This window comes from Pleurodeles waltl, chromosome 5 (assembly GCF_031143425.1).
Source record: "Pleurodeles waltl isolate 20211129_DDA chromosome 5, aPleWal1.hap1.20221129, whole genome shotgun sequence".
Taxonomy (NCBI): Eukaryota; Metazoa; Chordata; class Amphibia; order Caudata; family Salamandridae; genus Pleurodeles; species Pleurodeles waltl.
Window position 1 is genome coordinate 883,294,438 of NC_090444.1, and position 27,582 is coordinate 883,322,019.

The following is a 27,582-nucleotide window of genomic DNA, read 5'->3' on the forward strand; positions in this document are numbered from 1 at the left end:
TTCTGTATAGCTTGCCACAGTGAGGCCCACATTTTGTCTCCATATGTTTGTGTCCGTTCTTGCTCCCACGCCCCTTTATTGGCCCATGGCAAGATTTCTGTCTCGTCCGTCAAGATTTTTTACAATGCTCCTATAAGCTCTTTGATAGTTTGATAGGTGGCTAGTGATTTTTTTTATTTTTTTTTTATAGGTGAGATTTCTAGTTGCCTGAAGCCGAATTTTTGGTTGCATAATAGTGTATTTGCACATATTGCCGTCTTTCTGCTTCAGATAGCTAATATTCTTGCTTGCGATCAGTGAACAACTTTGTTAACATGATTAAACTTGTCTGTGATTGTGAGGCACTATCCTTTTCTCCAATTTGAAACCTCCCTTTATCTAGACCTGGAATGAATCTAGGTTTAGCGTGAATCGGTTCATGGTGCCACTGGTGGAGAAAGGCCCTGCAGCACGGATGTGGCATTCCATATTTCCAGTGCTGTTTTAGGTCAGAGATACAGCAATCTGGGTCTGTGTGTTTGAAGTACCCATGGAAGATACCATACGTCTTCGCCTGCCAATGCACTGTCCATAAACAACCAATGTTTTTCGTATTTGCGCATGGACCACTCTACCAGTATACAGAGGCGGCCACATGGTAGTATTTGGGGATGTCTGTTAGAGCCAGGCCTCCCTTTTCCAGTGGGACTAAGTCTCACTTTTTCACCTCCCCAGATACATTTAATGATGCACAGCTGCAGGGATTGCAGGTCCCTTTTTTTTTTTTTTTATTTTTTTTTTAGGATAGCTGTAGGAATGGTTTGAAACAAGTATTATAATTGTGGGAGTACATTCATTTTCACCACATTGATTCTCCCTAACCATGAGATGCAGTGTGCCCCTTCCATCTCATCGGATCGGCTTTAGTTCAGGTGTTCATGAGCTGGTGATTTGGATGTTTAGGTGTGCTATCACCTGTTTCACCCATTTTATTGGACAGATTTCATTCTAGAATTTTGATGAGGACAATCCACATCCAATGTGTTCTTATGGCATGCCCTCCATGTACAAAGCTCCCTTTTTTAAAAGTCCTTTGTATATTTTGAGAAAAAGTACACAACTTGGAGTCGGTGTCAGCTGTTAGACTGACCTTACCCTTCAAAGGATGGTCTGGGACATTTCGCTCTGTCTTGCCCTGACTTCCTTAACTTGCCTAGTTTCTTGAAGCTAGCCTGGCTGATGGAGGGTAACATCCTGAAACCGGTCCTAGGTTTCTTGTTTCCGGTCCAGGGAGAACCTGGCTTGGCAGTTCGGGCTGGACTGTTCTCATGGGGAAAAGGGTCAAGACTGACTAGCGCATGGCTGGGTCCAAACTGGGGTGGCGTGGTGAGCAAAAAAAATGATGGATTAAACCCAGATCTTTGTGACTGGGGGTGAATGTCTACATTGTTCAGCATTCCGTCCATCATCTGTTTTTTAAAAAAATATATATATATTTTTTTTATTCTACTAAAATAAAAGGTGCAATCTCTATTACTCAAGAGGGCAATAGAAATAGTTCCCATCTTACAGCAAGGGACAGGAGTATATTCGCCATACTTTCTTATATCATAGAAGGATGGTACTCTCAGACCCATTCTCGATCTCAGACCTCTAAATCTATAAATCCTGTCAGAACATTTTCCACATTGTCACTCTAATTCCCCTGTTTCAAATACAAGATTAAATGACTGCGTTACATGGAAAGGATGCTTACTTCCACATTCCCATGCAGCCAGCTCACCACAGGTACTTAAGGTTTGTAATATCAGGCAACCACTACCAGTTCAAAGTACTACTCTTTGGAGTAACAACAGCACCAAGAGTGTTCACAAAATGTCTAGCTATAGTAGCGGCATACCTCAGAAGGCAACACATACATGTCTTCCCTTATCTAGACGATTGGTTAATAAAATCCAGCACCATTCTAAAATGCCAACAACACACACAATACACAATAAATACCCTACACACATTAGATTTCACAATCCATTACCAGAAATCTCATCTTCAGCCAGCACAAATTCAACCGTATTTCGGTGCAATTCTCGATACTCATTCAGCATTAGCCTACCCAAATCCACAGCGTATACAGGCTTTTTATGCCGAATTTCGCAAATGCAGGTCAATCAAACGTACACAGTAAGATTTGTCATGAAACTATTGGGAATGATGGCATCATGCATAGCAATAGTACCAAAATGCTAGACTAAACATGAGACCACTGCAACAGTGTCTCTCAAAACATTGGTCTCCGGCACAGGGTCTGTTACAGGATCTAATGTTAGACCGCCAAATTCACAAATCTCTGCAACGGTGGAATCACAATAACTTAACAAAGGGGCAGCCATTTCAATACCTAGTGCCACAGACCATAATCACAACAGATGGGCCAATGACCGGTTGGGTAGCCAATCTCAACAATCTAACGATACTAGGGGAATGGGACTCGATACAAAAAACTTACCCCCCTAAATCACTTGGAATTATTAGCATTGTTCTTAGCCATCAAGGTATTTCAACCACAGATCATATACAAAACAGTCTTAATAAAAAATACAACATAATGTATTATCTGAAGAAACTGGGTGGGGGGCACACTCATCCCAATTGTCTCTTCTAGCTCAAACAATAAGGAAATGGGTAATTCACAATCCAATTCACCTGCTAGCAGAATACATCCCAGGAACACACAACCAGCTAGCAGAACTAAGCAGGATGCAGCACCAAATACACGAATGAGCGATTCATCCACAAGTACTTCAATATTACTTTCAAAAGTGGGGAACACCAAACATAGACCTTTTCGCGAAAACGCAAAATGCCAAACCTTTGCATCCAGAAACCCACACTTTCAGTCCAAGGACAATGCTATATGGATCAACTGGTTGGGGATATTAGCTTATGCTTTTTCCCCTGTTCCCGTTAATTCAGTTTCTGGTGAACAAAAGGCGTCACATGATACTCATAGCTCCCATGTGAACACGCCAACATTGGTACACGACCCTCCTAGATCTGTCAGTAGTACCACATCACAAGCTTCCAAACAGACCACACCTGTTAACTCAGAACAGAGGTCAAATCGGGCACCCCAATTGGAGTGTGCTTAACTTAGCGATTTGGCTCCTGAAGTCATAGAATTTGGATAACTACAGCTTCCATTAGAACGTTCTAAAACAAGCACGTAAACTCACAACCTCAGACTGCTATGAAAATAAATGGAAATGGTTTGTATACTACTGTCAACCTAAAAATATAAATCCACTTAAAGCATCAGTACAAGATATTGTGTGTTGTTTGCTTTATTCACAAAAAGCAAATCTTGCCTTTTCCTTTAATAAGATTCATCTGAAGGCTATATCAGCCTACCTACAAAACATGCAATATACCTCTTTGTTTAGAGTTCCTGTCATAAAAGCACTTATGGAAAGAATTGGATGCATTATTCCACCCAGAACTCCACCAGCTCCTGCATGAAATCTTAAAATTGTACTCACAACACTTATGGGTTCTCCATACGAACCTATACACTCTTGCGCTATTCAATTTCCAAACATGGAAGGTTGCTTTGTTAGTACAAATTTCTTCCTTGAGAAGAAAAAGTGAAATTCAGGCCTATACTCTAGAACAAACGTTCTTCCAAGTACACATACACAAAGTAGTGCATAGGACAAATCCAACATTTTTGCCTAAAGTTGTTTCACCTTTTCACATTTAATCAGTCAGTGGAATTGCCAGGCTTCTTTCCACAGCCAGACTCTACTGCTGAAAGAGCTCTACACACTCTTGATCTTTAAAAGAGCTCTAATGAATTATGTAGACAGAACAAAAGACTTTAGGAAAACTAAACAACTTTATGTTGCTTTCCAACAACCCTATAAAGGTAATCCCATTTCAAAACATGGATTAGCTAGATGGATTGGAAAATGTATTCAAACATGCTACCTTAAAGCAAAAAGACAATTATAAATAACTTCAAAAGCACATTCCACTAGGAAAAAAGGGAGTCTCCATGGCATTCTTAGGAAATATACCAATGGCAGATATATTCAAAGAAGCCATATGGTCCACACCACATATATTCGTGAAGTATTACTGTGTGGATGTGTTATCTAGACAACAAGCCAATGTTTGACAAGCAGTGCTAAAAACACTATTTCAAACTACTTCAACTCCTACGGGCTAACCACCGCTTACTTGGGAGGAGAACTGCTTTTTAGTCTATGCACAGCATGTGTATCTGCAGCTACTCATGTCATTGAATGGAAAATGTCACCCAGTGTACATCTGTTGGTGGCATGTAGTGCTGCAGATTCACATGCTCCCTCCCTCCTCCTCGGGAGCCTGTAGTCATTGTAGTACTTATTTGTACATATGTTTATACATTTGCATTGACATCTTATTTACTTTTTATTTTTTTATTTTTACATCTATAGTTGTGCATTAACAATCTTTCACTACTTACTTCACCCTTCTGCAGGAAAACACTCTAACACAGGAGTCGATGCCCATGCGCACTTTCACTGAGAGGAGTCACTCGATCCTGTGACTCAAAAATAGACTTCTTCGAAGAAAAACAACTTGTAACACTCTGAGCCCAACACTACAGGGAGTGCAGAATTATTAGGCAAATGAGTATTTTGACCACATCATCCTCTTTATGCATGTTGTCTTACTCCAAGCTGTATAGGCTCCAAAGCCTACTACCAATTAAGCATATTAGGTGATGTGCATCTCTGTAATGAGAAGGGGTGTGGTCTAATGACATCAACACCCTATATCAGGTGTGCATAATTATTAGGCAACTTCCTTTCCTTTGGCAAAATGGGTCAAAAGAAGGACTTGACAGGCTCAGAAAAGTCAAAAATAGTGAGATATCTTGCAGAGGGATGCAGCACTCTTAAAATTGCAAAGCTTCTGAAGCTTGATCATCGAACAATCAAGCGTTTCATTCAAAATAGTCAACAGGGTCGCAAGAAGCGTGTGGAAAAACCAAGGCGCAAAATAACTGCCCATGAACTGAGAAAAGTCAAGCGTGCAGCTGCCACGATGCCACTTGCCACCAGTTTGGCCATATTTCAGAGCTGCAACATCACTGGAGTGCCCAAAAGCACAAGGTGTGCAATACTCAGAGACATGGCCAAGGTAAGAAAGGCTGAAAGACGACCACCACTGAACAAGACACACAAGCTGAAACGTCAAGACTGGGCCAAGAAATATCTCAAGACTGATTTTTCTAAGGTTTTATGGACTGATGAAATGAGAGTGAGTCTTGATGGGCCAGATGGATGGGCCCGTGGCTGGATTGGTAAAGGGCAGAGAGCTCCAGTCCGACTCAGACGCCAGCAAGGTGGAGGTGGAGTACTGGTTTGGGCTGGTATCATCAAAGATGAGCTTGTGGGTTGAGGATGGAGTCAAGCTCAACTCCCAGTCCTACTGCCAGTTCCTGGAAGACACCTTCTTCAAGCAGTGGTACAGGAAGAAGTCTGCATCCTTCAAGAAAAACATGGTTTTCATGCAGGACAATGCTCCATCACACGCGTCCAAGTACTCCGCAGCGTGGCTGGCAAGAAAGGGTATAAAAGAAGGAAATCTAATGACATGGCCTCCTTGTTCACCTGATCTGAACCCCATTGAGAACCTGTGGTCCATCATCAAATGTGAGATTTACAAGGAGGGAAAACAGTACACCTCTCTGAACAGTGTCTGGGAGGCTGTGGTTGCTGCTGCACGCAATGTTGATGGTGAACAGATCAAAATACTGACAGAATCCATGGATGGCATGCTTTTGAGTATCCTTGCAAAGAAAGGTGGCTATATTGGTCACTGATTTGTTTTTGTTTTGTTTTTGAATGTCAGAAATGTATATTTGTGAATGTTGAGATGTTATATTGGTTTCACTGGTAATAATAAATAATTGAAATGGGTATATATTTTGTTGTTGTTAAGTTGCCTAATAATTATGCACAGTAATAGTCACCTGCACACACAGATATCCCCCTAACATAGCTAAAACTAAAAACAAACTAAAAACTACTTCCAAAAATATTCAGCTTTGGTATTAATGAGTTTTTTGGGTTCATTGAGAACATGGTTGTTGTTCAATAATAAAATTAATCCTCAAAAATACAACTTGCCTAATAATTCTGCACTCCCTGTAGATGGCAAGATATGCACAGCATGTAAATCTGCAGCACTACATGCCACAAACAGATAGACACAGGTTTCATATGGAAAATGTCACTTACCCAGTGTACATGTACACATGCAGCCTGTGTTAACAAACCAGGCTAAAATGCCTTATTTTCATAAAGTTTTTTTATTTATTTTTATTAAACACATCAAGCAGAGTTCAACATTTCTGCAGTGCAGAAAAGTCATAAAATGCATTAGCAACCTTATATAGAGAGAAAACTGTAGCGAAAAGCAAAGGCATTATTAGCCGATAGGCTGCATTCACATTAACATAGCCGAACCAGTAAACTTTTATCCCACCATGCCTAAGAGGTGACAGTTGGGCTACAGTTAGGTCAGTACTTTTTTACGACGAGTAGCAAAGAAGAATATCAGAAATATATAGTGCTGTACATCGTGTCCTGTCGGCGGGGGTGGGCAGGTTGCTAATGACTTTGAGGATTCCCCTGGAAGAGAAGTAGGATTTACAAGTAAGTAATGTATCCTTCTCTTCCTAGTCAATAGTCCTAAGCACTGAATAGATTATCAAGCCCATCCCACAGTCCTGCGGGCGAGGCAATGTGAGCAGAAGCAGTTTTATTGCTTTATCTAAATAGATTTCCTAAAGAAGCCTGACCCACTTTGTGTGTCTTAGTGTCTGAGTGTAGACAGTAATGTCTTTTAAAAGTATGTTCTGATCTCCATGTTGCGGCTTTGCAGGTCTCCGAGATGGGAACATTCTTCAGCAGGGCTGTTGTTGCCACCTTGCCCCCTTGTCGAATGTGCTTTGGGTTTGGCAGTCAATTGTTTGTTTGCCAATTTGATAGGTAAATAGGATACATGAGACTATGCAACAGGAAATGCATTGTTTCGAGGCAGCCATGCCTGTTCATTGGGCTCCAGTTTACAAACAGATGATCAGACTGTCTGATATCTTTAGTCTTATCAAGATAAAATGTTAGTACTTTTTTTAAATCTAAGGAATGCAAAGTTATTTCTGACGGTGTGGATGGTTTAGGAAAGAACGTCGGAAACAAGATGGTCTGGTTAATATGAAAGTCAGTCACCACTTTTTGGTAGCAAGCCAGGGGGGGTTCTTATTACCACCCTTTCATCGTGAAATACTGTATAGGGCTCATTAGTCCAGAGAGCCTGGATTTCGCTAACTCTGCGAGCCGAAGTGATGATTCATATATATGCATATCTGCACGTAATTCTATGCTTGCATATAAATTTACTACATATACATATTTATAATATGTTCTCTGGGGTGTCTACGCGTGGGCGGGAATATTCAGTGCTTATGACTTTGAGGATTCCCCTGGAAGAGAACTAGGATTTACAGGTAAGGAACTTATCTTACTTCCATGTATCTGTCCGGAGAACCAGAAGACTTTATGGTTTTGTTGAGTAATTGGATCTCTCAGTTAACTAAAGCGAGAATGCTTTTGTGGCTTTGATGATTTCATTGGATTCTTGATTTTACTTCATCAAATAGGATGGAAGCACCAGATAAGCATTTGACTGTTGCAGAAAGTAAGTTGCCGACCATGCAGAGTGCTTTGTGAAATGTGTGAAGGTGCATTATCTAAGGTGGGACCTCTTCAGTCTAGATGCTGATTTTGGCTTATTTATGAGTACAATGTAAAGTGAAAAACTGTACTAATCAAGTTTAGTCTTTAAGAGGTGGGATGAAGCGGGAGGCTAGGTATGCATTAGAGACTTGCTCATGTAAAAAGGTCCATGGTGGTGCCCCAATAAACCAAATAAAAGTTGCTAGACTGCAGTGGGAATAGAAGCGCAAAATCAGGTAAGGTGCGGATTGACACTCTTGTTCATGCGAGCCTCAAGAAATGAATTTAGGAAAAGGTTAGTACTTTAAAAAGTGGTGAAACTATTATTGATGATAGGAGGGTTGCATGAGTTGAGTATAGTCAAGTAGACCGTGCATGAATAAATATTTTCAATGGAGAAACCGTCCTAACCCATAGTATGTCTTTCTTTTCTGTTGTCGTCATCATCATCATGCGGGATTTGTAAAGTGTGGCTAATCAACGGTGAAGGTATCCAGGCGCTGAGGTTCTGATGGATACAACTACCTGTGGATTCCTGACCTTATGAATTCGTCCTTGCGCCAGCATCCGACGGAAAGTCTTCTTCCTAGCTGTCCACGAGGACGTCATAATGGCACGGCTTCACGTGACTCCGTCTGACGTCCCCGTGCCAATAAGAGGCCCTCGTCGGCGTGCTGACGTCAGTTTTCCTTTTTTCCGTGCCTTCGACGCCAACGGTTTTTCTTCCTGGCTCGTTGATTACTGTTGCGTTTTTGGTGGTTACAATGTCTCTTCCAAAGAAGTCCGGTTTTAAGCCATGTAGGGAATGTGGAGGTTGGATGTCAGTGACCGATCCACATTCGGATTGTATTTGGTGCCTTAGTTCGGAGCATGTCGTTAAAGGGTGTTTGTCGTGCCAGATTATGAACCCTAAGGCTCTAAAAGAGCGAGAGGTGAAGCTTTTCCTGTCGAAAGCAAAGAAGAAGGGCCATAAGAGGGATTCCTCCCATGCTTCACCAAAGAAGCATAAGAAGCGGCGTCATCATGATTCACGGCGCAGTCATGACTCTCGGCGCCGGTCTGAGCGGAGCCGATCGAGGTTGAGGTCTCCGTCTTCTCGACGCCAAAAGACATGGGAGATGAGCCCTACTGTGACACCTCAGCCCAGGAGTCCGGAGTTACCACCGGCGGTCTTTGAGGTTACTCATCATAGTCCTCAGTTTTCGCCGGCGTCGCAGGGGCCTGATGTACAGCAGTCATCTACTCGGCAATATCCTGCTTTCCCGGCTCCAGAGGCGGATCCGGCTGCATTTTTTTAATGCAATGTATGCCGTTTTTAAGTCCATGGCTCCTGCTGGTGCACCGGTGGGTCCCACGGGGCCATTGGCATTTGATTTGGGCTCTCCGGCGCCGTATAAAGCGGCTCCATTTATGCCTTTTTGCCCTGCTGAGGGTGTCGGATCGGCACCGAAGATATCTCCTCGTGGGAGATCTTCAACACCTGTGACGGTGGCTCCACCATCGCGTCAGCCGACGCCATCGCCGTGCCATTCGACGTCGATGATGTCTCCTTCCAAGCCGGCTCCATCACCTTCCTGCCAGCCAACTCCACGGAGGACATCGTTGGAGTCTGTGTCGGTGCCAGGTGATGCTAAGAGTCACCCATCTCTTCCTGTGCCCTACCGGGTTTCGAAGGCTTCGGCGTCGATGGATTCATTATCGACGCAGACTTTGGAAACACACCTTCGGTCTCGTAGAAAGGCTTTACGACTTCTGGAAGAGTACAGGCAGTTGGAGGAGGGTGAAATTGATCCTTCTGACGAGTACCAAGGTCTGGCCACTGCAAGCGGCCTGGATACTTCCCCGGAGTGGGACATTGTATCTCCAGGGGAGTTTACAGAGGAGGCCGCATCCTTCCATACGGTGGTCAGGAAGGCAGCAGAGTTTCTGGGCTTGCACTTGTCTGTGGCGGAGGTGAAAACTAACCTGCTCACTGAGGAGTTGCACCCTTCTGCGCCCAGCGCTGATCCTTTGCTGCCCTTCAATGAGGCTTTGACTGAGCCTATATTGGATTTGTGGAGGAAGCCAGTTACGACTCCTGCAGGGCAGTAGCGAGGAGGCATAGAAGCACACCAGGAGATCCGGTTTTCCTGTCACGTCATCCGACTCATGAAAGTTTAGTAGTCCAGGCGTCTTGCCCCGCGAAGTCTGCTCCTGGAACATTCCCTGGAGTTCCAATTGATAGGGAGTCCAAGAGGATGGAGCAGTCTTCTAAGAAGATCTTTTCATTCTGTAGCATGGTGCTCAAGGCTACAAATTCTACCTGTGTGCTGGGCAGGTATGTCCACGCCCTTATGGACTCTGCTAAGGAAATGGTCAAAGATCTGCCGCAGGAGGTACAAAGGTCCTTTGGGTCTCTTTTTACGGATGCGCAGGCGGCTGCACAACAGATTATACAGTCTGGCCTGGACACGTCTGATTCGGTAGCCAGGGCCATGGGGACATCTGTGGCTACTAGGAGGCACACCTGGTTAAGGTCCTCTGGTTTTTCCTTGGATGTTCAATCCACCTTGTTAGATCTGCCATTCGATGGTGAAAAGCTGTTTGGAGAGAAGGCGGATTCTGCCCTTGAAAGGTTTAAGGACAGTCAAGCTACAGCTACGTCTTTGGGCTTACAGACTGCCACTGCTACATCTTATAGACCTTTTCGCAGATTCAGGGGGTTTGCACGTGGTTCTGCCCTTCGGAGGTCTCAATACTTGGCCCAGCAACCTGCCAATCCGCCCTATCGTGCCTTTAGGGGGCGGGGTAGGGGTAGAGCTAGAGGGCCAGTCCAGCAGCCTTCATCTTCATCCTCCTCCTCCGATGGACAACAGCAGAAGCAGCCCTAGTTTTCCCCACTTTATTGTTCATACCACTCCTGTAGGGGGAAGGTTGAGTCTTTTTCTCCGCAAGTGGGAGTCGATTACAACGGACTCTTGGGTGTTAAGGATTGTGGAAAAAGGATATGCTCTCCCCTTTCAGGAGCCCCCTCCTCCCTTCCCCCCCTGTCCCTCATTTTGTTCAGGAGACCATCTTCTGTTGTTACAACAGGAGGTTCAGGCCATGTTATCAAAGGGCGCAATAGAGTTGGTTCCGGTGCAGGAAAGGGGTCAGGGGTGTTATTCAAGATATTTCCTGATTCCCAAAGCGGACGGTAGTCTAAGACCGATCCGTGACTTGAGGATGTTGAATTTGTTGACCCTTCTGCAGGTACTATTGGCATTGAACGAAGGAGACTGGATGGTGTCTGTCGACTTGCAGGATGCGTACTTTCATATTCCGATAATCAAGTCGCACAGGAAGTATCTCCGTTTTGTGGTAGGGACGCAACACTACCAGTTTGCGGTCCTTCCGTTTGGATTTACTTCAACACCTCGAGTTTTTACGAAGGTGATGGCAGTGGTTGCAGCACATCTCAGAAGGAGGGGAGTACTGGTATTTCCCTACCTGGACGATTGGTTGATCAAAGCCAAGTCTCCGGAGCTTGTTGTCTCACCTGCGATTGACAACCCAGTTGTTGTTCGATCTGGGTTTTTCAGTAAATGTACCCAAATCTCACCTGGAGCCCTCTCAATGCCTCCTGTTCATAGGGGCAGTATTAAACACAACATTGTTTCGGGCCTACCCCCTGCCTCAGCGGGTTTGGGACATTCAGGCGCTGATTCCAATGTTTCAGAATGGAGCGGTAGTTCCAGTCCTCAAGGTCTTACGCCTGCTAGGTCTGTTTGCTTCTTGCATTCTGTTGGTCACTCACGCACGCTGGCATATGAGGGCTCTTCAGTGGTGCCTCCGCAGGCAGTGGTTCCAGCACAAAGGAGATCTCTGGGATTCCATAAAGATCTCCAGGGGCACTGCGGCAGATCTTCGTTGGTGAATAGTGAAGGGCAGCCTTTCCCAAGGAGAACCGTTTTTGCTACCACCGCCTGTGGCCACAGTAATATCGGATACTTCCACTCTAGGGTGGGGAGCTCATCTGGGGGACCTGGAGATCAAGGGTTGTTAGTCTCCAGCGGAACAGATGTTGCACATCAATCTGTTAGAGTTGCGGGCGATACGTTTGGCGCTCAAGGCCTTCCTCCCTTCCCTTCGCGGTCGGTCGGTTCAGGTCCTGACGGACAACACTACTGCGATGTGGTACATAAACAAGCAGGGAGGAGTAGGGTTGTACCTTCTCTGCAGAGAGGCTTTGCGACTCTGGTCCTGGGTTCAGGACCATCAGATTTGCTTAATAGCAAATCATTTGGCCGGAGCTCTGAATGTACGTGCGGACGGTCTCAGTCGTCACTTCTCAGTAGATCACGAGTGACGTCTCCATCCGGACCTGGTCCTCTACATCTTCGGGATGTGGGGTACGTCTCAGGTGGATCTATTCGCCACTCGGGAGAACGCGCACTGTCCGTTGTTCTGCAGCCTCCAGTATCCGTTGCAAGGAACGTTGGGGGACGCGTTTCAGATGTCCTGGAGCGGCCAGTTGCTTTACGCGTTTCCCCCCATACCCTTGATTCCTCGGGTTCTGAGGAAGGTTCGTCAAGACCGGACCCAAGTCATCTTGGTGGCTCCGGACTGGCCGAGAAGGGTGTGGTATACAGACCTGCTTCAACTCTCTGTGCCCTCCGCTCCGTCTCCTGCTCAGGGCAGACCTCCTCTCGCAGTCGCAGGTTCTACACCCCCACCTCCAGATCCTGCACCTTCATGCCTGGAGATGGAACGGGGCAACCTGAGTTCGTTTTCTCTCCCACTGGATGTAGTGGATGTTATTCTATCGACCAGGCAACACTCCACTAAATCCATTTATGCTGGCAGGTGGGCAAAATTTGTGGTTTGGTGCGGTGAGAATCATAAAGTTCCCTTAAAGGCCCACCTTTCAGATGTTCTTTTGTTTGCTCTTGATTTAGCAAAGAAAGGCTGCGCAGTAGCTACAGTTAAAAGCTATTTGGCTGCTCTGTCGGCTTTTCTTTGCCTTCCGGACCAGCCTTCTTTATTCAAATCTCCAATTGTAAATAGGTTCATTAAGGGTTTGGTTAATAAGTTTCCTCCCACGCCCTTTCACATGCCTCAGTGGGACCTGAATCTGGTACTGACATTTTTGATGGGTTCGCCTTTCGAGCCTATGCATTCATGCCCTTTAAGATACTTAGTCCTAAAAACTGTTTTCTTGATTGCAATTACTTCTGCTAGAAGGGTTGGAGAACTTCAAATCCTTTCTATTAAACCTCCATTTACCATGTTTTTCCCTGATAAAGTGGTGTTGAAAACCAGGGCAGCTTTTCTGCCAAAAGTTGTCACTCCTTTTCATATGGGTCAGACTATTACCCTTCCCTCGTTCTACCCTCCTCCCCACCCCTCAATGGATGAAGAGAGACTCCATCGGTTGGACCCTAAGAGAGGTCTGAGTTTCTACCTGGAGAGAACAAAAGACTTTCGTCTGGATGATCAGCTGTTTGAAGGGTATGTTGGACAGCGGAAGGGCAGAGCCGTCCAGAAACTAACAATCTCCAGGTGGGTCATCCTGTGTATAAAAGTTTGTTATTCTCTGGCGAAGAAAGTTCCCCCTGAGGGTATCAGGGCCCATTCCACTAGGGCTAAGTTGGCCACTTCGGCCCTAGCGAGAGGAGTTCCATTAGTGGACATTTGTAAGGCGGCAACTTGGGCGTCCCTCCATACATTCGCAAAACATTACTGTTTGGATTCTGAGGTGAGGAGGGACGGTCATTTTGCACGCTCAGTTTTGCAAGATTTCTTGGTGTAATCAGGCGAACACCCACCACTGAGTGCGGTATGGCTTTGGGACTCTATTCATAAGGTGAGGAATCCACAGGTAGTTGTATCCATCAGAAGAACAAGTTACTTACCTTCGGTAACGCTTTTTCTGGTGGATACACTAGCTACCTGTGGATTCCTCACGGTCCCTCCCGCCTCCCCGTTGCCTGCCTGATTTCACGGATATCTTGCGAAAGGTTTAGATTTGTTTATGTATATGTATGTGTGTATATGTATGTATATATATATATATATGTATATGTGTATATATATATATATATATATATATATGTGTGTATATGTATGTATGTATGTATATATATATATATTTATGGGTGTAACCTAACACTTCATATTTCATGTGAATCTATACGTTAATGGGAAGTGTTCTTGTGTATATGTATTTTTCTTGACGTTTTTTTTGGGTCGGTTCTCACCTGTTCGTCTCAAAGGCACGAAACAAAATGAGGTGAAACTGACGTCAGCACGCCGACGAGGACCTCTGATTGGCACGGTGACGTCAGACGGAGTCACGTGGAGCCGTGCCATTATGACATCGACGTGGACAGCTAGGAAGAAGACTTTCCGTCGGATGCTGGCGCAAGGACGAATTCATAAGGTGAGGAATCCACGGGTAGCTAGTGTATCCACCAGAAAAAGCATTACCGAAGGTAAGTAATTTGTTCTTCTTGCTGCTTAGGAGGGTTTAATCTAACAGCCAGGTCTTGAGTGTCTTCCAGAATTTCAGGATAGAGGCAGAGAGCCAGAGGTGCGGGGGGGAAGTTGTTCCAGGATTTTGCAGTGAGGTAGGAGAAGGAGCCTCCTCCACTGTTACTTTGGCAGATGCAGGGGGAGGGCGGGGTAAGGGAGGTGGGGAGCGCAGGTGTCTGGTGGGTTGGTGGAAGTTCATGCGGTGGTTGATGTAGGCTGGTCCTTGGTAGTGCAGAGCTTTGTAGGTGTGGATCAGCGTCTTGAATTGACAGCTCTATCTCAAGGGGAGCCAGAGTCTGGCCGCGGAGTTCTGTATGGTTTGCACTCTCTTCAGGAGGGTAATGGTGATTCCTGCATAAAGAGCGTTGCCACAGTCCAGTCGGCTTGTGACTAGGGCTTGAGTAACAGTGCGTCTGGCGTAGATGGGGAGCTATTTTGAAGATTTTCCAGTGCATGTGAAGAGTGAGGAAGCAGTTGGATGAGACTGCATTGATCTGGGTTTCCATGATCATTCTGCTGTTGAGGATGATATTGAGGTTATGTGCATGGTCTGTCGAAGTGGGTTCGTGTCCTAGTTCCTGGAGCCACCAGGAGTCCCTTCAGCTGTGTTGGGGAGCGCTGGGTGGCTCAGGAGTTGTGGTGAGAAGTGGTGGTTGATGTGGTCTGTCCAGGTGAGTTTGGTGACATGACTGTACTTGACTTTGTTGCTGGACATGAAGATGTGGTGCAGCGTGTGTCCTGTGTTGTGTGTGGGGCTGGTGACTAGTTGGGTGAGGTCTATGTTGTCCATGCTTTCAAGGAGGTTGGCGGTGTTGAGGTCTTCAAGGTGGAAATTGAGATCGTGGAGGAAGATGTAGTCCTTGGAGTCAATGGTGAGCAGGGGGGATGAAGTTTGGAATGGGGTTGTAGAAGCTTGGGTATGGTCCTGGAGGTCTGTAAGTGAGGGTTTCCCTGATGGCGGATTTGCCGTCTATTTGGAGTTTGAAATTGAGGTGTTCCATGATACGGGTGGTGTCTTCTGTGGTGGTGGCGCAGTGAATGTTTTCTGGGTGGATCATGATGATCCCACCTCCATGTCTGTTGATGCAGTTCTGGTGTGCTATCTTGTAACCTTTTGGTGTTGCTGAGACAATGTCTGGAGCAGATGCAAGGGTGAGTCAAGTCTCAGTTAGGAAAATAGTGTCAGGGGTGACGGTGGTGATGACAGATTTTGGTGGCGTGCTTGCTGAGTGATTGTGTGTTGTGGAGGAAGCAGTCAAGTTGCTTGGATGTGTAGTGTGGTTAGTTTTACGTATCCTTTGCGCGTTAGCTTCAAGCTTTAGGCCTTTGTGCACTTTGCCCTGGATGTATTTTATTCATTTGCTTGCAGCTTAGAGCCTCTGTGCACTTTGCTCTAAATGCTTTTTATTAGGCTTCGTACTGTTATTTTTCAAATAGCCAGTTCTATGGTCTTGTTTTACATTCATATCACACTGTTTAGCCTACTTCAGCACTGGAGTTCTCCATAACACATTCTTGTTCGCTCTGTGCTTCAGTCAAGGATACAGTCTGGTACATTGCCGATAGACGTGGTAGGAGTTTAGTCTTTGGCATTCCTGCGTAGGGACATTTTGTGATCACGCTGACATGTTAGTTATAAAGACACTTCCTTGTCCCGATACACGCAAGAGGGAGATTCTGACCAGGGAACCACAACTAGACGCTGACTGCCTCGTTGCAGATGCTGAACCAAGATCACAGGCCTTTGCTCAGGTATGAGGGCTGATGTCTCCCCGGTGATTCAGAAAGGCAAGTTAGAAGCTTAACATGCTGTGCTCGAAATAGAACAAGCAGAGGGAGAGTAGAAACTATTAGACACAATGATAGCTTTGTTCTTATGTTTTACTCTCCTGGTGACTATTTCAATCCTACTGTGTTGTATGGTTCTGGTTATTGCGGCTCACGCCTTATTATCTAAAATGCAGTCGTTTTATTAAATCATTATATAAAACTTATACTGCCTTTCATATTTGTATATGAGATCATACTGTAAATGAGAGAGTTGGTTTGGATCTGAGTGACCACGACTTCCCTGAGAAGTTCCAAAGATGTCATGCGCTCGGCTGCCTAATCATCTCTTCCCTTTAAGAGAAATGAGGCACTGCTAGTTAGCCGGAGCAAAACCGGATTTAGGGTGACGGAGTTCCTTCCATGTGGGTCAGACTTAGTCCCCCACACTGTGAACGATCCTGCTGCCTAGAAATCCAGTAGTCTCATTTAGGATAATGAAAGCCCACGCGACAGATGCATCCAGGGTCGACATGGTGTTGGTGGTCATCGTCGTACCTACAGGTGCTCCGGTGTTGCAGGAGAAGAGACAATGTAGATAGGTGAAAGGTCCTGTCGTTTGGGGAGAGGTGCGGAGCAGTTGTTGTTGCAGAGTCTGGGGTCCAGCGCTTGGAGGCGGTGTATCAACGGTCGGTGGGAGAACCAGAGTTCCTGGCGCTGGGTGCAGTTGAGGGGCTGCGGCTCCATTAAGTAGAAGGAGGGGTGGTGGGTGGCAGGGAGGGCGTTGGTGGTAAGCGGGGGAGAGAGCGACGTTAAGCCGGTGGGAAGGCAATAAACAGGCAAAAACACGCATATAGGAAACACTACAATAAGTGACCAGAACAAGCAAAAAGAAAACAGCAATACAGGAAATAAGGCAGGCAGCATGCGAAGGGCAACAGTAGGATCTGCAACACAGGCAGAAAGAGGGGAGTAGGTCAGGGAGATGCAAGCTTTAAACGTTTAACAATGCAATAATGCACTCATGTTAACGTCATGAACATTTCAGGTCTTCATAATACAGTAGACATATTCTTATTCTTAATATATTTGAGTCCATGTGTTTTGGGTGAATGTCCAAACTCAGACTATCTGTTAAAAAGTTACCATTCAGCTGAGTGACTGGGTTAGCCCAAATATAGATCCACAAAGTAAGGGGCAATAACTTTAGAGCGTGTTTCTAAAAACTCAAATTCCATTCTTCTTAACATGAGAATTGGCCAAAACAACTTTTTGGAAATCCAAATGTCCAGATCCAGATGTTACCATCACCTGAAAACGTTTGGTATCAGAGAAGCCTTAGCCACTAGCACTGTCACAGACAGACAAGATACACTTCTGTAGATATCTAACACATTTCAGTAACTTATTACCTCATCTGCCTCAGAATTTAAAACGGGTGGAAGCCTCCTTAAGTGCAAAAGGTGAGTCCAACAGCAGAAGTTGTCAAAATTCCAAGATAAAAAAAAGACTGAACCTTCACTAAGATGAGACTTTTTTGTGAAGAAGTTTACTGTGTCATCCATGTAAGACTGATAGCTATCAATCAGGTTCTTGTGCCCATTAACTGTGGGGGTTATATGAACCGTATCTGCGTAAAACAGAAATGAAACTGGTTTTACTGCCAGCCTGGATCAGTTTGTCCCTTTTTCCTTATGGAGGCCTCCAAGTCCTTCGTATACAAAGAACCTGGGGTACCAAAGCGCACCTCTGATGGACCTTTTGGCAAGTGCAACTCCAGAATAATCATTGCTAGGCCCAAGTATAACCTTAACCAAAAGATCAAAAGGCATGCAGAGAGACTCTATAATGTCGCAATCCACTTCAATACCAGCTAAAAAGGCCCTTACCCCTGATCTAATTACGCAATCAAGATCCAAACTAACGTCCATGAAGGCTAAATGTGAGGAGTCTCTAAATTCAGCATTATATTTAATGACCAGCAGATGCAAACTAAGCCTCTGTTAAACTATTTTTGGCCGGTTTTGAAGCTCTACTGGGTTTCAGGGAAAATATCCTTTTTTTAATCCAAGTTTGAATTCTGTCCATAATGACTTAGCCAGCGGTATTTACAATGCAGTTGAGTAGCGGTATTGGGTGATAACGTGGATCCCCTTTAACCCTTCTTCTTGTAAACCGTGTCCGTAATGGACTATGGCCAGGAGGTTTGTGTATCAAGGTAATTAGCAGCATTTAAAACCATAGTACCAGTAGGGAATCCTTCAGGCCTAGGTTGCTCTTAAAAATGTCCTTTGGGACCCTAGCTGGCCTGGGGATTAGTCCAAAGGGCTCGCCTCTGCCACTTCCTACAAACTAAATTCCAATATTAGTAGCTTTAAAAATAGATGCCATGGTGTTCCATAAGGCATCTACTGGACTCATTGAGGTTAATAAAATGAGAGACCAAAAATCTGCAGCAATGGGTACATCAGGCAGAACACTGTAAACTTTCTGAAAAATGGGTCTGTTAATACATCTACAAAAATCTAACAAATCCTTCAGGCACTAGATATTTTCATATCTTCCCAGACTTTAGGGTTAACTGCAATCCTTTTGTTGTCAAATGCTGTTTATAAACTGCTATACAGCGAGTGAGTGCTTCAAGTTGATGTGAAAGTCGTGATTGGTCAATGATCAGAAATGTTAAAATCATTTACAAACCTTTTTAATTGCCAGCATGGACCTCCTGGCTCCCAGAAGAGCAGTCACAATATAGAATAATGCTCAAGGCATAAAGTAGTATCATAGAATTTTGCAAAACTGAACCCGGGTCAAACATTTCCCCTTATTACCCGAATTCACCTTCACTAATTGAGTGAATTTGCAGTACAACAGTAGTTTCCTGATTCACCGAATGGTAAAACGGAAGACCCAACACCATTGGACTATAGTTGCTAAAAGCTCTGTAGAAAAGCGCACCACCAAATCACCAGAAACAAAAATATAATCGATTGTTTGTGCAGTCTCTAGCAATAAATGTTGGTGAGGGTGAGGGACTGTACAAAAAAAATCACATTGGCATTTAAAACGTTTCATTTAGTAGTGAACTTTGAAGTAGGCTGAGTTACATATACTGAAATTGTTAGAATAATTGATAAAAAGAAGCTTGTGATCATTACCAAATTGTAGAAAAACTGCTTGAATAACCTTTTATGTATGGCACCAATATTACATTTTAGGGAAACCGCCACCCACGTAATTAATCCCCCTTATGCCCTTCCGCATGGAGAAGGTTTGGCAAGTATTGTAAAACAAGCGTATTCTCAAAAAGCTTTTCGGTGGTTGCCCAGGGCTCATGAAATAAAATAATACCAAACTACTTATTAAATGGAGTCCAGTCCTCCGCAAACATTTTCAATTGAATGCCATCATTGTGCCATGTTAATTTAATAACCCCCTAATCAGTATCCTGTACAAGTTCCTTCAGAGCAGAGGAATTTATAATCGGAACGTCATCAAGGCTGTTGAATTGTTTAGTCACATCGTCAAAAACAGACACACTTGATGACATTCAGTCATTAAATCCAGAGATGCCAGAGCGGCAGACCTATTTGAAAGAGAGCAATGAAACCAAGGCCAATGTGTTAGTAGACCTGTTGTCTAAACAACAAAATCCTTAAAGCGGTACAAGGCAAAGCGTCTTTCTTAATCAGAGTGTTAAAGTTGTTACGAACAGTTATTCTAAACAAACACTAAGGGCGAAAAAGGTCTTCGAAAACCAGCGACCACACAGTCACCAGGCACTGGTTTAGGTGAATTGCCAGAACGGGCATGGGGGAAGTACTTTTACCTATGTTGCAGAGTAGAGCACTTACTGATGAAATGCTTAAAAAAAAAAAAGTCCAAGCCAAGAGATGCGACCCTATTTCTTTTCTGATGGGCCGGCCATTGAGATGGGCAATTCCCTGGTGTTAAGTGAGAAAGACAGTCGCCTCTTAATGCTGGTGAGCAATTTTGAACAGGTCTGAAAGTGTGTGAGGGGCTCTAGTCCTCTGAGTGCCTGTTGCTTCATATATAATGCTGTGCCCCAAGTGTTCATTCCAGGTGTATAATTTAAATAGGGCAGTTGATGCAAACATTTTTCTATAGTGTTTGGAAATTGCTATATCGTAGTATGAGACAATGCTGATATTGCAATTTTATTAATGTTCCCTTACTTTGGCAACAATGATAGAGAAGTTAAGCGATATGCCGGAGCTATCGAAGTCACTTTATACAGATGGAGAAGTGTGGCACAAAGGTTAGAGCGGCAGACCCTGATGCAGATATCTGGCCCGGGACCAGGGTTCAATTCCTGCCTCGGCAGGTCTTGGGCTTAATTCCCTTGGACCAGATAATTCTCGCCTCTGGTGCCTAATGTAATTAATGGGTCCCACTCTGTAACTCTGGACAATAGCTTGCTTAATCTCCACAAGGCCCTGACAGCGCTTGGATGCCTGGCTTCACCCTTGGGGTTGCCCAGGAGTGGGTGCCTCACAGGGAAAAGCCAGGAGGGGTTCCACAGCAGCGCCTTGAGACCCTAACGGATGAGTAGTGCGCTATACAAGTGCGAAGTTTGTTTGTATACAGATGAGGAAGCAGATATCATTGTAGCACCTGGCAATTTTGAGTCCTGAATGAGGGGAAGTATACATGGTTATTGCTTGTGCTGAGTTTTCTGTAAGATATTATCAACAGAGGGTCATGTAAGTGATGTGGGGGGATGCATTACTTAATACAACAAATCTGTGTTATCTTACAGGCATTCAAATGTTGTATTAGTAAAGTATACCTGCAGCTTTGTACACCATCGGTTTTTGTGATGATTATTTTACTCATTTGGTATTTTTTTTCACTACTGACCTTGATAGAATTGAATTTCATGTTTTAGCTTGACAAAACACATGAAAAGATGGAGAAGAAAATGTATCTGGATATTTTGTTAGTATGACTTGACATACTTCTATTTCTCTGATTTACTTTCAAGTCTATAGCAGTGATGGCTGCCATCTGCGAAGGATCTGTTCGTTACTGGCCGACTCTTGTGCACGAAGGCACCTACTCTGACTATTCTGTTGATTTTGGAGGCAACCTCTGTGCTTTCCTTACTGCTGTCAAGGTACTGTCTGATTATTTTTTGAACCCCTGTATTGTTTCTCATAACCGTTACTTAAAATTCGAACTTTTTTGTACTTTTCATTATTAGATCTTCTTTGTTAGATATTCACTGTTGTCATCCTACATCGGGTTTTGAAATCAAATTATACCTCACTCAAGTCATGAAACACTGTGTGATTGCACAGTATTGTTGCCTAGATTATCAATTTTACTGGCTGTAAGAGTAACAGATGCAAAGTGTGAGCATAGGCTGATGACCAGAGTTGTTAGTTACCTAAAAAGGTAGGTATTTGTCTTTACTTGTTTGCAGGGTGGAAAAAAGGCATGATTTAGGTTTTGAGACTCGAAGTAGGTTTGCAGCAGGTGCTTTTGGGCAATTCAAGCAAATTGTCCTCTTTTTAGGTAGATGAGGTCTAATAGCTGGGCTGAAAAGGTTACAGGTTTATATAGAGAAGGTCAATTTCAGGTTTCTTCCCTAGAGTGATTGGGGAAAGGTAAAATCCAGGGAAGGATGGATTGTAGGTCGAAGACAGGTGTTGTTGGCTTAAGATGACCATACATTTGATTCGGTTGTGGAGACCCTGGGAAAGAGGACATTGTAATTGCTTGTAAGAAGTGAAACTAACAGGAGGGTTTTTGCATGCAGTTCCCAAACTAGGCATTAATTATTTAACAGTGATGTTTGAGAGGTAGTCACACCAGACGATTGAGGTTAGCAAGTCATTGTAGACTCTAAAGCAGGCACTTGAAGGAGGACGACACACAAGCAAAACACCTAACCGGGTCAGGCAGAGACACGCTGACTCAACATCTGCAGGACATTCCTATCTCCTGTGCTGATAACCAGATCTGGGGGAAATGAAGAGGTGGTGATAAACTGTTCAGCTGCCCTCTCTTCAATACAGTCATCCTGCAGTATGTTCCAGGAGATTATTTGCATTTTTCAACTAGACAAAATCACTATGCAATGCACAGTGGGTAAAGCTGATGCACAACAATCCAGGAATAGTTGGATACTCTTCTGTGGTACAGGCTATATAAATACCAGGTTTTACTGAAAGATGTTACATTTCTTTTTTTTCCAGGGTGCAAGCTTTGTTTTATCATCTTCAGCAAACCAGCTTGTTCGATTGACTCCTGATGGTACAGGCAAGATCCATCACCGTCCTCTCCAACAGGGACAGGGCATGCTCTCTGGCATTGGTCGAAGAGTTTCAACACTTTTTGGAATTCTAGGTGCCAATACAGCTGTTGTTGTAAGTTATCTAAATATATAATGTAGCAATATATTGTCTTACTATTTCCTACAAGAAGAGAAAAGCTAGTGAGCTAAGGATACTGCTTTTCACAACTTGCATGGTATTTTGTATTTCACCCTCGATATCTGGCTTGGGAAAATAAAAAACATTGATCACTCTAAAGTTTTTCTAAGGTGGCAAATCATGAGGTACCCTATGAGAATGCCTATTCACATTCAAGCTGCATTGATTGAGCATCAACAATGTGACGAGGTTTTTCATGAGACGTCTTCCATGCTTTCTCAAATTATGACTGGCCTGAACATGACATTTTTACAAGGGACTAATTAACTTTTGATTAATTTGCATTTCTTTGGTTGTTAGTTGTCTTATTTCATCATTGTTTTAAACTTGCATTCATTTTTTATCTGGAGTATTTTTTTGCATGTCGAGTGAGGAATATGTTTGCTTTTATGATCTTCTATGGTCCATAGGTGAAACTGAGCTGCTAATTTTAGGACCCTTTTACCATGTAATGTAACCCTCCTAATTTTGAAAGTCACGGTTTTTAAGGTAGGAAGTCACAAATGGACCAATTGTACAATATTTTGCTTTTGATGTATCTTGGATTGCTCACCTTTTGAGTTCCACCAGCACCAAAATGTATCTGTAAACATTTTCCAGCAGTTGCTCCCATGCACATGTCAAACTTGGTGGTGGTCTCGAACGATCTCCGAAAGTGACAGCTCTCAGCTGTATTCAGGTGCCATCCCTGTATGCTGTTAGTTCCTTTTTTTCCCTGCACCCTTCAGCATAGATCCAGAGGTCTTTTCTGAACGTTATTGGTTCTTCACCAACTTCCAAAATGTTTTTAAGCAACAAAGTGCTAGGTATCTATCTCCAGAAGACTATAAGCTTCACCACCTGCTGTACCTACAGGAAGCAGATGTCAGTCACAGATTTGCAGGACATATATCCTCTGTGTCTCAGATTTAAGCATGAATCAAAGTCTGTGACAAATGCTCCGTAATGCACCGAATAGCCATCAGAGTTTCGGAGGCAAAGTTGTCTGTCGCTGATCACAAGAAACTGGATCGGTCAGGCTCCAAGTTGTGGGCCCTTTCCCGCTCCAAGTCCCGGTTTTGGTCAGTGATCAGGTGTGTGCCCTCGGGTAAGTCTATATTTAAGACCAAGGGCAATTCTCTTACTGTGCAAACACAAGTCCAAACTAGAATCCAGTCCCTCCAGGGAGATTTTGCTCAGTCCCACTCAAAAGACTCAACCTTTGACCAGTCTGATGACTATTCCACAATTTGAGCCAATGTGCCCTGAATTTCCAGGGCCATATCCGACAGAGCAGCAGATACAGATCTTCAAGGAGGCCATGCTACAGGTTTTCTTTATGGTTCTACTGCTGCCCCAACCCAAGTACTTCATACACTCTGGATCAGCCAGGTCCCTCAATTGGCAAGACATTCCTTAGCACCAACTGACCACATTAGAACTCTGCAAGCCGTTTACTTGGTTGGATGAAAATGAGTTGGAGGAGGAATTGGGCAATTTGTTGTCCCTAACTATATTAATGATACACCCAGTTAGACCTCACTTGACACTCATCAGGCATGGAACTAGATTCTCCTTTGGGGACCACCACCGAGAAAAGTGCCTCCTTTAGTATAGTAGTACCCAGGTCAGCAGAGGTACTGTACTGTAGTTGCCAACTGTGAAACTGAGGCTTATCTAATTAATGTGATTTTGCAGCCTGGCCCTTCAACTTCATTGCCTTTTGGTGCATTTTAGAGACTGTCTAACATATACTCTGACACCAGCGTGGTCACAGCCTTTTTTGGTGCAGCTGGCAAGTTGCAGAATTGCTAAATGTCATCGGCCTGCTCTGGGTGACCCAGCCTTTATTTATCACCACAAAGTATTGTAGCTGAGTAAAACAGAATGCCTTCCCTACGTTGCTGCCTGATAGGTAATCAAAGTGCATTTATGTTTTTGACAAGAGGGTATTGTGCTCAGCCAATTTGGCATTGTGATTTCTAAATGTAATGTCTTTTGGCTCGGGTCACTCTGGTCCCATGGGATATGGCGAGTGAAATCTTTTTGCCCTCCCCGAGGAGTTTAAAAATTCCTTGCACAAAAAGTACACAACCTGTAGGATGTGGCCAAATACATTGTGTGGGCTGGGCTGGACACCATAGAAGTGTGTAGGTTATGTTCTAGTCTGTGGACTGCTGATCCTGCTTTGGAGTGATTTAAAAATACCTGTTGTATGGAGCAATCCTTGGTCTTTTCTTCTTCAGCACACGTGGTCTGTCAACATCAGAAGTTCAGGGGTTATTCCTGGCATCTCAATGCAGCGCTCTGTCCAGCCCTTGGGACGCTCCACGTGGCATGGTGGTGACATACCTCAAGTTCACCAACAATCTGGAACAGTCCTAGTCTTCCTGTTCTCCTGCCACAACTTGAAAAAGGGGAGCAGGGGGTGTCTGTCTGTGTATGTTTGTGTCAGTGGTGAGCTGTTCAGAATACACTTTTTGCCCATCTGGCACACGGTTGCTTTTGACCAGTGGGTCCTGCAGGCTCTCAGTCATAATTAGCCCTTCCTATCACTCACACCCCTCCCCAATCCACACAGTTCATCCCGTTTTCAGTCAGACATTGACTGAACATGACGCACCTATGCGGAAAAGGTTTAGTCATTTCTACAGGGTAGCAATTGAAAGAGCAACAGAGAAGGCGAAGGGAAATTGGTAATGCACACATTACGTCTGGAGGCCCAAAAAGAACAGTGGTCTCAGACCAATTTGGTCACTTTTTTCTAGAATGCTTTCTTTCAGAAGGGCAAATTCAGGTTGCTGACCTAAGGTGTCCTCAGCTGTATATTCTGAGGATTGGATGGTGTTCTTGGACATGCATATGGGAAAGGAACCACTTTCAATTCACCATCTTGGCCTTTGGTCTAATCTCTGGTCCTTTGTTTTTCTGAAGGTGATGGCAGTTTTCTCAGCCCATCTTTGCAGTTTGGGCGTAAATGTGTTCCTGTAGTTCAGCGTGTTCCAGTTAAAGGTGAGCTCATCAGTCAATTGCTGACCACCTGCGGGCAGCTTTCTAATTTCTGTCTTCCCTGAATATTTCTGATACTTCCTGGTCTTATGCATTCTGCTGGTGCTTCATGACCTTTGGTGCTGTTCAGTAAGGCCTTGTGTCCTCCCCTTCCCATTGCGTCTCTATCCATCCTGTATGCTGGATCCTGTCGGTCTGCGAATGTCGATTCATTAACTATGAGGAGCTGCGATGCCTAGTAATATTTCCTAATGTCCAGAACCTCCAAGCCCCTATCGTATACTCCTCACTACAGTTTGGCTAAGGCTATTCTGGATGTCCCTCCTCTCCAAAGGAGCTGGTGAACCTCCTATTCTATTTGGGGAGACGTTCTTGAGTGTAGGTTCCTTTGTTGTATATATTTTTTAATGATTTTCTTTTTCTTTTCTTTTCTTTTTTTCCTGATGAAAAGTAGCCCTTTCCTATGTATTGCTTTGTGTCTGATAAAAATCAGCTTGAAGGGGTATCTTCTTGCAACTGGTAACCAGTGCAGCACCCTCAAAGCAGGGGAAATATGGGCAAGTGACTTTTCATGTAAGAGGATTCTACCGGCAGTGTACTGACTTTTTTTTGTAGTCTTCTCATAATTAACGAAGTTAATGATACAGATGATTAGAGTAGTTCAGTTTAGATAGGAAATGAGAGAGAGAGAGAGAGAAGCTTGAACCTTGTGTGGGAATCCTAGGTGCAGGAAGATGCATCTCAGTGTTTGTCACAGTGCTTGATTTGGCTACCTTCTCCACTTGTGGATTCATTGACAGTATGGCATCCATAGTAATTCCAAGATTTTGTTTACCTCAGAATGTAGATATTTTTGCAAGTGGTCCTAGATCTTCAGGCCAGGCACAGAAAGAGTTGTAGGATTTCTAGTCACCACGGGTGAGTATGTCAGTTTTGGAGGCATTCAAGTTATGGTGGCTCCATGTCATCCATTGGTCAGCTGCCCTGAGGCAGTCTGGATTTTTATATTTTAACGTACTTTGGGATTTCTAGTTTCACAAGTACCTGCATGTCATCTGTGTTGTTATAGCAGATGATGGTAAACCTATTAATCAGATCTGGTAATGACTGAATGTAAATATTGAAAAGCATTGTGAGATAATTGAGCCTTGAAGGACTCCTGATAATATGTTGTATGGTTTAGGAGAGATTGGGGATATGTTTGTTACACCTGGTATCTTTGGCATGGTTTTCCCTACCTTTTTGCCTCTGCTTCCTGTATTTTTTTTACTATGTGCTGGATTTCGTTTTTTGCTGTTTTTTGGTACTCTGGTCACTTTATCACTGCTGACCAGTGCTAAAGTGTAAGTGCTCTCTATCTAAATTGTGATTATAGTTGGTGCCCCCACGTTGTCCAGGGCCAATTTCCCGGACTTCCTGAGTGCGGGGACACCATTATAAGCGTGCACTACGTATATGTCAATACATATATGTAGCTTCACAATGGTAACTCCGAATGTGGCCTTGTTGAGGTGTCTAAGATCATGGAATTGACCCCCTCCCAATCCAAATTTGTTATTGGGGGGCCAATACCATGCACCCTGGAGGCTCCACTATGGACCCTCAGTACTGCCAAAGCAGCTCTGAGGTTTCCACTGCAGCCCCAGCTGCTGCCACCTCACAGACTGGGTTCTGCCCTCTTGGGGATTGAGCAGCTCAATCCCCGGAAGGCAGAACAAAGCATTTCCAGTAGGAGAGGGGTGTTACACCCTCTCCCATTGGAAATAGGTGTTACAGGCATGGGAGGGGTATCCTCCCAGAGCCTCTGGAAATGCTTTGAAGGGCACAAATGGTGCCATCCTTGCATAATCCAGTATAGATTATGGTTATCATTATCTTCTTCCAAAACGCTTAGATGTTTTTTTTTTTTTTTATCTGATTGTGTAGGTAGTAGTGAGTCTGTTTGACATGGTGGGGTTGGGCTGTATGCATTCTAGGTTTATTTAGTGAAAAATATCAGGATGTGAGGTTGTGAGGTATGGAGTTGCTTTCTTTTGCTTATGTGAAAGGTGTGTAGGAGAGGGGTGGTGCTGGAGTCTGAGTCATTTTGATTGACTCTGAATTGAGCAATT

The 27,582-nt window shown here is 44.1% G+C and overlaps 1 protein-coding gene across 1 annotated transcript in view; it reads left to right on the forward strand.

The window, feature by feature from the left end:
- The window catches only part of NUP133 (nucleoporin 133), a 942,256-nt gene that overhangs the window by 152,274 nt on the left and 762,400 nt on the right, over positions 1-27,582 (forward strand). Inside the window, exons 5-6 of the mRNA XM_069234985.1 lie at positions 21,031-21,162; positions 22,247-22,417. Of these exons, the coding sequence (XP_069091086.1) occupies positions 21,031-21,162; positions 22,247-22,417 (303 nt within the window). The remainder of the gene's footprint in view (positions 1-21,030; positions 21,163-22,246; positions 22,418-27,582) is intronic.